The 12,956-nt window shown below is 40.8% G+C and overlaps 1 protein-coding gene across 2 annotated transcripts; it reads right to left on the bottom strand.

Annotated features, from left to right (window-relative positions):
• Nucleotides 1-2,920: 2,920 nt before the first annotated feature.
• Nucleotides 2,921-12,801, bottom strand: NAAA (N-acylethanolamine acid amidase). 2 transcript variants are annotated; one of them, XM_085222673.1, is made up of 11 exons: nucleotides 12,309-12,656; nucleotides 11,983-12,147; nucleotides 11,070-11,196; nucleotides 10,188-10,278; nucleotides 7,976-8,052; nucleotides 7,046-7,218; nucleotides 6,195-6,257; nucleotides 5,524-5,590; nucleotides 4,939-4,967; nucleotides 4,091-4,187; nucleotides 2,921-3,279 (listed from the first exon to the last, which is right to left on the bottom strand). In XM_085222673.1, the coding sequence occupies exons 1-10, from the start codon at nucleotides 12,491-12,493 to the stop codon at nucleotides 4,112-4,114; spliced, it is 1,053 nt and encodes a 350-aa protein (XP_085078799.1). In that variant the 5' UTR covers nucleotides 12,494-12,656; the 3' UTR covers nucleotides 2,921-3,279; nucleotides 4,091-4,111. The 2 variants fall into 2 exon arrangements, with proteins under 2 accessions (XP_085078799.1, XP_085078798.1); XM_085222672.1 differs by having other exon boundaries at nucleotides 3,184-3,501; nucleotides 12,309-12,801.
• Nucleotides 12,802-12,956: the final 155 nt, after the last annotated feature.

A 12,956-nucleotide genomic window follows, 5' to 3' on the forward strand; every position in this document is an offset into this window, starting at 1 on the left:
CAACAAAATGAACAAATAAAGTAATTTTCACAAGAATAAAATGTTCACTAGCACTAGAGAAAGTGATGATCCTTCCTTTCCCTCCTAGATTAAATACTCACGTCCCACGTGTACATCAGACTCAGCACTGCTCGTAGCTGGAAACATGATGGTGAAACTTGATTTATTTTATGTATGCGCTGAACTCTGCACCTGCACAGTTACAGCAATGCCAAAAAGGAGAACTTAGAAAGTCCCAACCATAGATTTATACACCCGGACATATAAAAGGACATTTCACCTCGAACTATGGGTTCCGAGTGACTACTTCTGAATAAAAAACACTGTTACAGAGAAAAGAAAAGTACAACTTACCTTGCTACCAATTGCTAGCTTAAGGACTTACTAAAATACACACAAAAGAAGCTTGCTCTCCACTTTTTTTTTTCTCCTGCTTATATAATTACCGTTCAGTAACAAAGTGATCAATAGTCTCTGATTTACTTGACTACAGATTCAGAAACTCCTCCTCAGATATCTGAGTAATTAAGTAAGTTGTTCCCTTAGGCATGCAGAAGAAACTGCCAATACCTTCAAGAGCTGCAGAATAAAACATGTGCTGTTCTGCAGGGAGTGCAGATCCTTCGATTTATTTACTGCACAGTCGTTCTGAGCAGCCTTAAGAATGTTCTCCCATGTGATGCTTAAGAAAGGTTACAGGTCTGAAATGGATTAGGATTACTGAGGAGGATTAGGAATGAGAAAGACGGTAGGTTGGCCTCTCTCATCTTAAAGAATGAGCTCTTACACACTTTCAAGATGCCTTTTGTTAAGTGCGGATTTCTCAAAGAAGAAGAAATAAACATTTCACTTGTTCTCCATGTTGAGCTGAAAAGTCTTTGGTGCTTTATAACTAGGGAGCCTGGGCTGCAGAAACGAAAGAACAGAGGAAGCAAGGGTAATGCTACTTAGTTTTTATTAATTACTTACCAATTCTGACATAAAACTGGTCTTGAGAAAGCAGAAAAGCTGTTTTACTTCCCATTTTCTAAAAAGCCAGCACACAAAGCAGATGAAATGTCAGACAAGGATGAGCAGTGAGCAATTCCAGTAACTACAAGTGTTCCTTTCTTTTAAGGAACAAACCAACCAGATCTCACAAAGAATCAAAACGCGCCGGAAATAACCAGTGCTACATTTAATGTTTTCTTACATAACCACCATTGTTGGTTTTTTTAAAGCTATAAAATAAGAACCTGTCTCCCTGCATTCTTTATAAAAGATTTCACTTCTTACACAAAAAGAGCCCAAAACATTTAATGGGTTAAATCATCTGGTTTATAAACTTACTGTTTATCTTTTTAGCATATAATTCAACTAGTTATGTAAATCTTTCTGATTGGAGGATATCAGTAAATAAATACTTTCATTTTGTTGGCAATCAGGATGCCTGGACACTATGAAGTGATAAAACACAATGCAAAGCTTCCAGAAAATATTTTAAAAGAGCAAAAGGAACAGAAATAAAACTGCATTTCTTCAAATCTAGCCTGCTGAACACCACTTTTCTCCCCCCCCCCAATAACATACTCTGTGGATGAACCTGAGCAACTTCTGAACAACTGATAGACATGAAGAGGAGTGGACAGCTTTTGCTGAAAATTCACAGATCCCAAATATTTATATACTCTGATCTGTTTGTATACATTTAAACAAATACATCGGTTTCATTTTATAAATCACTGAGAATCCCAGCATGCCATTACCAGAAGGTAATCAGCCTAACACTGCTGAGGTCAAGAAGACTATGCAAAATTACACCTGTGAGGATCATTTCGTCTTTGCTTGTGGGTGGCAGTTACATAACGAAAACCTGCTAGAACGAGGAGTCAGGGACTGCTCTGTGAATTAAAGCACTGCCATCTCAATATCTTGGAGATATCGTGGCCTCTGTTATTTACATCTTCCTTCAGGAAACATCTGTTTTTCAGCTTTTATCTGGTTCTGGTATACAACTGCTAACATCACTGTACTAACTGGGTCAAGATAAAGCTGGCACGCATTTATCCAGGCAGAAGTAGAGGATGCAGGTAAGTAGGTTATGACACTCAGCCAGACTCAGTACAAGGAGATAAAGGGACCACATCTCCAGAATGCTTTCACAGGAATAGTTTGCATAACTGGATCACAACCACTGCAAATGACAGTGCACATATTCAAGAACGTTTCCTGGATAAAATTCTTGCAGACATTTAGCACAATTTTATCCAGTACCCCAATAGCTTTATGTAGGTATCCATCGGTCTCAACTCCCTAAATCCTTCTGTATTTCTAGGATGCTTGCAGGAAGTGCCTGAATTCATAGTATGCACAACCAGACTGAAATAAACCTGTCTGCACCGGAAAAAGCGAGTTGTCAAGTTCCTATTGATGACACCATCATTTGATGCCCCGTTTCCTTACGTTACACCAAAAAACTATTCCTTATACAGACTGAAAGTCTCTATGATCCAACACCTTATCCACTACTAGGGGACAAGTACTCTTCAAATCACTTGGGAACCTCCATATGACTATATGCCTCTCAGACACCTTTCGTAGGCCCAGGAAAAACAGCTGAAGAGCCTGTGCACTGGAGAACTGCAGCTGAAGAGGAAAGATACTGCCTGCAGCAATATTCACACTGTGGAGAGTCACGTTCCTTTGCACTGATGCAGTAATTTTTGTGCTGAGCAAGGTCTACAGAGCACATTAAGACTGGATGACCAAAGGCTGAGACAGTCTCAGGATCTGCAGCAACTCTGTTGGTCTGCCAACTTCCCCAGCACCCATGCCAGCTCACTGTGGGCACTGAGTGATGCCACTGAGCTAGTGACCACAGACTCCATACAACTCAGATATAGATGACGACATTAGCAGTAACACCACAGGTCTCCATAAATCAAGCAATCAGCTGCGTATTTTTATTTCACTATGTTCACATCTACACTCCACACAAAATAGATCAACTTTTTATTTATTGGTCAGAACATGAGTATATTCAAATTGCACAATTCTTCCCAAAAACAATAATAGCAAATTTTAGCTATCGATATCTGCTAGAACATCAATATAATTAAAATAAAATCAAACTTCCATTACAATTCATTAACAGTATCATCTGCAACACTTTAAAGAACTAACAAGTCTTTATTGCGTGAATGGTTCACCCAATTAGTAATCCAAAACAACTCTACTGGGAGTGTTTTTAAAAGCATATGCCAGTCTTGGAAAGCTTCTACTTTTCTCCTATTCAGTTTGCTGAAATAAAAAGACAGACAGATAAACGTAAGAGCATACATCTGTATACATGTGTAGAAAGAAACAAACTCTTCAGAATCCGTAAAAGAAAGGAACTAGTCTTGCTAAAATCTAATCTCCAATATAACTACTATGAATATAACACCAATGAACATTTAAAAATCCATTTGAACTGCAGTGCAGCTTATTATGGTCCTGCCAGGTCCACACAACCAGAGTTTCCTGGAAGAAATACATGTAACTTAATATCTTCCTTCGTACACAGTAAAGCTACCGCATGAGGCACTGTGCAAGCTGAAGCACTCTGACTTTTCCTGAAAGTAGACAGGACAAAAATCTCAAAGGATGCTGATGTTCAGTTGGCTATGAGAGGCTGCCACAAATCAAACTCAATCTTTGCTTGTGCCAAGTGCTGAACATCACCTGCTCAGGTTCAGCTCACCACTGGCAGGGCTTCCTGTCATAGTTAGCCACCTGAAGGTACACCAAACGTATCACACCAGTAGAACTGGTAAAAACAATACTTAAAGCTTTCATTTAGCAAATAACTATCAGTAGGTTATGACAGCAGCCACTCCTTCTCTACTTTACTAAAAGTACTTTTCCTATAGTAATCTCAAAGAGTTTTTACAAAGAAAGTCAGTATTTAACTCTTATCTCTAAATCAACTAGGGAAGTATTTAACCAAGATCAATAAGCAAACCAAGGGAATCAGGAATTCAGACAAGGTCACTTGAGTAGGGTGCAGTGCTTTGTCCCCCAGTGACTCATCAGCTGGAATTTTTATTGAAGCACAAGGAGCTAGGCATACCAGCATGTTATTTACTCCTCCTCACTTCATAGTTCTGATCCATGTCTGGTACTTCTCTGGAAATGCAGCACTCATTACTGTAGTATACACTGTGTTACTGGTAGGCAAAAGAAGAAATGAGTGAGTCAAAACCACTCTACAGACAAGATGATTCATTTATAAAACCAGCAAAGCAGCAGAACAAATTTTAGTGGAACAAACATTCTGCATATAAATATGTAGAAATGTTAGAAAAAGTGAGGAAGAGACTTTGAAGAAGCCATTGCCAAGTTCTAAGGCAAGTGACTGATCTAGAGAAAGTACTGAGTTCCACGTAAAAGTAACATAAAAGGATAACCTGCAAAGGTGCAATCTGTGGAACAATGCAGAACCATAATGTTAAACAGAAGTAAATCTATTAAAAAAAAAGGTATCCAAAGGCTATATACCCATTTACTACTTAACAGTTTTTCTCACATCAAGTACAGCTACATCAGAAGCACCAAAAAGAGATATTTCCAGTGCTACCACAAATCTAAACTTCCCAGCAGTCAAAGGCACAAGTGACTTGGCCAGAATATCCTTAGAAAGTACTGCTGATTGATCATCTAAATGGTCATATTTTTCTCTGCTATAAAGCAACTTTCTGTTACCAGACTAACCCAAACAAAGTGCCATTTCATAGCCGGAGAGGGACAGACCAAAGAGGAAGTGTTCTGTGGAAGTGAAGACACAGCACCACATGCACAAGCAGAAATCTAAGCTGGGAAACAAGACGCTCAAGCAGAGGTACATGAAAATCCCAAGGAAGTTTTTGGCCTGATGCACAGTAGAAGGTACTGATTGACATCTCTGAAGCTAATACTTACTTATTTAAGACAGGTTTCACTGACAGTACCTGTACAGAAAGTTTGAAGTGTTGTCATTTTGGTAAATTAAAAGGTAATTAAAAGATTACTTAGAAACAACATAGGACGAAGTTATGAAATCATATAATGGGAAAATCAGGAAGTATTCTCGCTGTTCAGCTCTGTTTTTTAATATCAGACCATTTCAGGCTTTTTTTAAATAAAAACTCTGAAATACACAACATTTAAGTTCTCAAAACTAAGTGGTAAATTTCATTCTTATGTAACACTTTAACTGCCCTCTGTAATATTTATAATTGTGCCTGAACAACAAAATTGCAGAGATGATGGTGATGGGATTCATCTCTGACCCTTTCAACTTACAACAGCAGACTTATGAAATGACTATGCGTGGAGTTCAGAAACATTTTAACATATAAAATATAAATCAGCCTTAAATTCTCCAAAGATGGCCATGCAGCACATCCTTTTCACCATCCCTTCCTTGCATGGCTTTTGAATTTCTGACAACAAATTAACTGCATTTCTGCTTTGGAAGAATTTTAAGTGAAAGTCTACATGCTGTATAGAATTTAAAAGAAATACCTGAAAGAGTGTATTTAAATTGATGTTCTGCTGTCCAGTAGCATTGAGAGCTTTCATGGCTGGCGTTCTGTGGGAAAATAGTGCGATGTCATTAAATATGATACATTGTTCCAAAGAACAATAGAGAATTAAATAGAGAAGAATTTCCTCAGTGAATATCTCAAATTTAAAATATCTGTTTTGGCCTAAATTAATTCAGAATTCTGTGTGACTGAAGATAGTCTCATATTGCTGAAGTCACTATGTTACTATACCATGAATACAGAATAGGGAATCTGCCAGCAGCTTTTTGTATACGACACGTCCTAATGAACTTATCACGTCAACAAGTCTCTTAATAGCACTATCAAATACTTTCAGTATGAAAGTATTTCAGTAGGAATCTAAATCCTGTAATTTTTACTAAATTTTGCTTTATACAGAGATTTTTGATACACAGTATATCCTTGAGACTTCTCATCTTGTAGCCATTCAGTGCCACGTGGACCTTCTTCTGGCATATGTTATTATCACTCTTTAGCTTACCTGTTCCCATCTGAGTGGCATTACAGAAACAGAACTAACTGCCTGCTTAGCAAGCTCACGGCTGCTCAGAGAAGAAAATATCCAAGTTTTCAAGGTTTTTAAAAATGAAAGTGATATTTCACTACAGAGCTTCAAACTAATTTTACCTTCGGTCATCACAAGGAGGAGGGGTAGTCCAATGGTCATAGTTTGTCTCCACACGAAACCATCTGCGGTGTAACATACAAATATAAAAGTAAACACAAATTGCATCAGCAGGTAATTAATAAAAGCAAAGAATCAATATTTCCGTATGTCTAAAAGGAAAAAAAGAATTCTGAGCTCTTCCCTGCGATTCTGAACATACACACAAAGAAGAGTGGTTACTGAACTGCTAGTGGCAAAACTACTACCAACTAGAACAAAAGTAAGGTTAGACCTCTGAAGAGATAATTGGAGAAAAGATTATGGGCATGCAGCCTGAAGCATTCATTTTGGAGTATACAGAGCCAACAGCCATCTGGCTGTACCCAAGCCATTATTTATTGCCTGATAGCAGTCATTAAGTGCCATTTTTTCACTGCAGGCCAACTGCTGCAGATCTGCAAATCTGCCAATTTCACAAAATTCATAGAAACAACTACTTTCGAGCCTTCAATTCTTCTATCACGCTGGTGAAAACTAACTTGGGAGTGCTGAATTTTATCATGCAATACTTGGCAGACAGACATCCAGGATGAGCCCTCAGGTCTTGTCTCCTTTAGAATCCATGTAAAAATAAATGTATGCAGAAGCTTTTGCCACCTTTGATGCTCTGATTGTCCCACCAGACATGGTGTTGTCACTCCTTCCCAAGAATAAAGGATCACAGTTCTGTGCAGGGGCTACCAAAGTTTTCCTGCTCAGCTGTGCGCACTGATAAGATCTACTGGATCTACACCAAAAGCTGTCCCATTATCCTCACCTATTACTCAAGAGAGAGTATGAAAAGGTATAACAACACATTTGCTCTACTTACGCCCCACTTAAAGGATCAAGAGGCCAGAGGTCTGCTGGCCCTCTTCTATTTCTTGTTATGACCATGCCTTCTTTGGGTGATACGCCTCCTACAATATAGTAAACTTCAGCAATGATGGGAATGTCAGCTAGTCTGAGAACAGCTGACTGAAAGTCCTCTGCTCTGCTCAGGGTCTGATGCAAAAAGGAAATCACAATGAAACAAAAGTCACAGAGCACAATCAAGCACAAAATTAAGCACTGGGACATCTTAAAAAATGAAACAGTCCCAGCACTGTTGCAAATTAGAATGAACTATAAAGTGTCATTTGAAAATATTTCTTTGACAAGAGCTTTGCAATAGAACATAAGAACATGAAATGAGTGCAGCTCACAACTGAAATCATTCTTCCCATCTTTGCAAATACACAAAGGAAAAAGTAAATATAGATATATAAACTCATGTATGCAGATGAGGAAAAGTGAAAAAAGTTCAAAAACAAAATTGGTCTCTACTGTCCTCAACCATTAATTACTTCTGATAGCAACACTGCAGTTACCAGTCTCAATCACAGTTTCAACTTGCATCTTCAACTCAAAAAATATGAAAAATAAGATCTGCAACAGACACCCCAACTCTGCAGGGAGGCCACTTACAAAACGTAACTCAAATTTGCTATAATTCACAAATCTGAGAAGCAGATCTGTTTTATTGTAACAGTAAACTAACGCAATATTCATAAAACATGCTTTATATAATACCAGTGTAACTCCTGCCACTCAACAGCGAGCTCTGATTTGGAGGTAATATCTATTTGCTCTTTTGAAATATATTTACTTAGCATTTATTGCATTTTCCATGAAAACAGTAGGTGAAAAATCAAATTTACTTGGAGTTTAGAAGCTGAAACATCATCATTGTGAAAACAGAGTAAAACATAGTTGCACTTACATCTCGGATAAGCCAGCTGACAGGGTAATTTCGATTCAGAAATGCAGCTATTGCATTTTCCCACCAGCTACCACCCTCTGAGGAAAAAAAGAGAAAAGAAAGGAAAAATGAGGGCAAAAAAAGGAAAAAAGGAAGGAACTATCACACATCCATGCTAGTTATGCTCAATAAAATTTACGCTCCTGCCTTCCTTTCTGTTTACCCTAGCTGTACAATCTTTCCCTCTACTACATTAGAAACCCTTTTAAGCTACTGAGCAATAGAACTCTACCCCATTTGAAAGTTTTCTATCAGAAATCATCCTCTGAAGTTAAGAGATTTATCTTACAAGGCTACCATCAGTATTCCCATTTCCAGGCAGAAAACTACAGTGATTTTGGGATCGGCATCAGCAGTTTTAGTTGCAAGAATCTGGCAAAGGGCTACAGACAGCAAGCTGCTGAAGAAAGCCACAGTAAGCAGCATGTGGACCTTCTGCTCTTTGCTTAACTTAGAAGTTCTCAAGCAAATCACTGCAGGAAGTATTACGATTGAGAAGCAGAGGACCTAACATCAGCCTAAATGGAACTGAAAAACTGCAGGGAAAAAAAACCGCACAAAAGTGTTTTTTTGTTTGTTTTTTTCAGAAATTGCAGAGTATGTCTAAGAACTTGCCACTTTCAATCAAAAACTACTGCATTCCTTCCACTGCTGATAACTTCCTGGCTTCTCTATTTTTCATCAGTTCCCTCCCCCCCCTCCTCCCCCAAGCTGAATACTGAACAAAGAAGAGTCGAAGATTACTGTAACAAGGAACAGCAATTTGTAGATACATGGCCAAAAAGATTGCAGGTCTGTTCATATGATATGATAGTCTATATCTGTCAGCTCATTTATTTGCATAGATCATCTCATTTTCATCTTATTGAACTCTTACAGCAATAAGAATTACACAGAAATAGCTAATAGATATCGATCATGCACTACTCGAGAAAGAAGAATGAAGGTCAACCTTGTACTTAAAAACCAGAAAAAGCCAGCAGAAACAATGCTTGTCACTTGAGAGACCTCCACCTTAATTTAAAGTCATCTCTCTTTTTAGCCATAGTTCACAAGTTCATTTCCCTGAATTTTGTTTCAATTGCATGGTGACAGATAGAAAAGCGAGCTCTCATGTGCAGAGGTCCAGCACAAGTTGAGTGAATTACTGTTGCCTGTAGTTAAAATGCAACAGACACACAGGCATGCAGGCAGACATCAGCACATCAGTTCCTGATGGACAAGATGGGTCCATCTCACACAAAAGTTTGCAGAATGGGTTTGGCCACTGACTAAACCACCTCACTGTGGCCCCAAGTGATCCTTACACTGAATGCTGAAGCACATTGCTGAGATAAAGCAGGGAGAATAGGATGACACTGATTTTGTCTCCAGGTTGTTCCGATCTACAAACTTTGGCCTGCAAATCTTTCTAAATCAACCCTTTTGCAAGGATTTACAAACTGAAGACGTTATTTGTGACGTTAAGGTGACTTCAGTACAAATTAAGAGCAGTTAGTATCTCTTAGTATTAGCCCAGGATAGTTCAGTTTTGAAAAAATTAAATAACTACGCTAGCAGCAGAAACAGGATCTTAAAAACAGGAATGCAAGTTATTAAATAATCTAGAGAACGCAACAAGGCAATATTAACAAAGGAAACAGAAACTAAAAGGTGTGTGTTCCATATCAGAATTCCCACTCATAGTGACAATCAAATTTATATAGGGCTCTCAGTCTCATGCTTCTCTTCCCACCCTGTCTTTCAAGCTGCCTTAAGGGGACAGAGAAAATTGGATGACGGAGGAAGGAACAAAGAAATAGGAAAGCAGCAGTTTCTTTTACTACTACAGTTTTCTCTTTACATCTACTCTGCTGCCTCAAACTGTATTTGTCTTTTACTGTCTTCTCCAAGGTTCTCTGTCTCCTTTGACGCTTTTCATACTCAGATGATACTGTGCTGATAAACAAACACCTCTCTCCCTTTACAGCTGTCAAATACTGGCAGCATGCACACATCACGCATTTATCCAGAGAGACAGAGAAGTTATTTAGTTTCATTTCCTTCTTGAAAACCTTCATAGAGCTTTTACTTCTGGAAGAGTGTGGCAGAAGAGCTGAAGGAGGCAGAAATCAACTGAAGTAGCATACCTAAAGTCAAGTGCGGAAGGCAGGCTTTTTATTTATTTTTTTACCTCGTTCATCACCGGAGATTGTGAACTTGTGAGGACTTTGCCCAGTCCATAAACCTACATAGCCAAGAAACGTAGTGCCTCGATATGCTATCTGAAACCAGGAGACATGGAGTATTTCAGCATTCTGGAACAGAGCACTTTTCAAAATAGAAGCAACATTCTGAAACAGTATAGCATACTTTTTCCTGTGCCTTTCATGCATCATTTTGAAAACCTCTTTAAAACCTTTTGCCGTGTAGAAAATGTTGCAAAGGAAGTTATAAAAAGACTCTGAGGAGCAAAATACACCCGCATTTAATTTGTTAATGATCACCAACTGCTACAAAAATACTGCTCAAGTTGGCAAGTGGCCAAGAAAGAAAGAGTTCTGTTGACAAAAAGTACAAATGAATATTAAGAAAAATCACACCAGCAAGGACTGCACTAGCAAATAGTTCATTTTTGGCAATTTTCATCTAAGACATACAGGCATTAATCAAGACGGCCCTAGAAAAATACCTTACAATTTCTCCCTATCAAAATGAAACTATTTTCTATATTCTCTAGTATTTATTCTTTTTCAGAATCTTGGCATTTTTCTTCTCTCTATGCCTCCTTCCAAATAATCATCTTGAGACACAAGATTATGCTGTTTAATTTGTTCCAATTCGTCACCCCTAACTAGAAGTCCAGAAAGACAAAGACAAAAACAAACAAACGAAAAAAAACAACAAAACAGCACTCATCCCACGTTCCCAGAGAGGAATGGTGGTGTTCTGATAATTCAGTGAATTTGGGTCATGAACTTCATTACTAGATTAAATACTACAGCCTGTGCAGCTGAACAACAGTACACCCACTGCTTCACAAAATACCACTCACCACATCAACTACAGTTTATACCTGCCCACTTTTAATAAACTGCACATCAATGGTAATCTTGCTTAATATATCTACAAAATCATAATCCAGGTTCCGTCCGTGGTAAATGTTTCCTTTGTCATCCTGAGCGATAATACTCGTGCAAAACCTTAAAGAACAAAAAAGGGAAGAAGGATTTTAAGAAAAGATATGACAACAATTTCAATATCCTGGTCTAGCTGAACTTGCTCAGGATTTCAGGAGTAACTGAGTTTGTAGTAACTGAGCACCTACAAAGTGAAGACTTTTCCAAAAACTCTAACATAGCGAACCGGTACAATATTTAACTTAGGACATCCTACATGGCTCAGAAAGCCAAAATCCCATCTCCTCCAGGTCAGGTGTTACACTGCTGGGCAGCCTGATCTGGCGGAGGCCACCAGCCCACAGCTTGGGGGTGGAACTGGGTGGGCATTGAGATCCCTTCCAGCCCAAATCATGCCACGGTTCTGTGATCTTCACGGGTCCCTTCAAACTCAGATCTTCCATGGTTCTATGACAGAATTAGCAGGGAATTCAGAACTCCTTTTCTCAGGAGTTGCAAGTTTGTCATCCCGGTGATGCACAGCACTGTCTGTTAAAATTCTAACGGTAAAAAAAATATTTAATGGCAGACCGGCAGTTGGATCCTCGAGTTTATTCTCGAGCACCGTTAGAGCTGAGGAAGTCAAAATATCACGAGCCTCGTCAGGCTCACAACGCTGCCCGCCCGCCGAAGCACCGCGAACTCGCCCCGACCCGCGCACAGCCCGCCTCCGGCTGGACGCACGAAACGGTGTCACGGCCGAGCGCAGTTTACCTGCCCCGTCCCCACCTGCCCTTTCACGTGTGCTCCCACACCGAACCGAAACGAACCAGCGCAGCCCGTCGGGCCCCACTAGTATCTGCCGCTTACGCCGTAGATTCGTAGGCGAAGTTGAGCAGCACTCCGTCGCCCAGGCTGACCCCCAAAGCCTCGCACAGCCCTCGAATTTCCCCAGCAAAGGGCTGCGGCATGAAGGACTCCAGCTCCGCTGCTATCGGACGAATGACGTAGTGGAACCATTTCGGTACGGCTTCGCTGCAAAACACGCTTCAAGGCGTTAGCGAGCCGAGAGCGAGACAACGAGGTCTGCTACTTACGTCGCGCCGAGAGCCCGAGGCGCAACACCGTGGGCAACCTCTCCGCCGTCCGGAGGCGCCCAGCAGCCGCCCGGCCGCCCCACCGCGCCCCGCACTCACTCGATGACCCGGGCGACGGCCGCGCGCAGGAAGGCGGGCTCGAAGTGCCGCAGCACCGGCAGCCACCGCTCCTCGGCCGGGGTGTCCAGGCTCACGTTACACAGCAGCGGGGCCGCCGCGGGCCGGGCCGCCGCCCCGCATAGCGCCGCCGCCAGCAGCAGCCCCCGCAGCGTTCCCCGCCGCATCGCTTTCGCCGCGGCCGCCGGAGGGCACGGCCGTCCGAGTCGGGACCCGAGCCACAGCGGCCGCCTCACGCCCCTGAGGGGCGGCTCAGGGGGAAGGGCCAGGAGATGGCGGCGCGGCGCGGAGAACAACGATTGCCTCCCGCGGGAAAAGCCCCTCACAGCCCCTTCCTTCTGCGGTCTCCAGCCACCAACTGCAATAAGTTCCTTCCTCTTTATGTCTCTGTCTGCAGCCTGAAGCCTCCATTAGCTTCCATGCTCTAGGGTAAGCAAGGTGGGACAACGAAAATAAAAAAAATAACCACTGTAACAACCCATAAGAATTCGAATTGATACAACTGGGTGTTTAACATAAACACCTATGCCAAATGAATTCTGGTACAGGATATAAACAGTCTGGCTTCCTTAGAAAGGAAGAAAAAAAAAAAAATCACACCAAAACCACCCCAACTGCTGCTCTTTTACA

Source organism: Meleagris gallopavo, chromosome 4, assembly GCF_905368555.1.
Source record: "Meleagris gallopavo chromosome 4, MGAL_WU_HG_1.1, whole genome shotgun sequence".
Lineage (NCBI taxonomy): Eukaryota > Metazoa > Chordata > Aves > Galliformes > Phasianidae > Meleagris > Meleagris gallopavo.

What these genes read in the sequence shown, in the direction of transcription:
- NAAA (XM_085222673.1), bottom strand. Translation starts at nt 12,493, where the DNA reads ATGCGGCGGGGAACGCTGCGGGGGCTGCTGCTGGCGGCGGCGCTATGC. An exon ending in AGTTTATTAAAAGTGGGCAG is followed by an intron (nt 10,279 to 11,069) that starts GTATAAACTGTA and finishes TCCTGGTTTCAG; the next exon opens with ATAGCATATCGAGGCACTAC. An exon ending in GTGAAACCTGTCTTAAATAA is followed by an intron (nt 4,188 to 4,938) that starts GTAAGTATTAGC and finishes TTTGCCTACCAG; the next exon opens with TAACACAGTGTATACTACAG.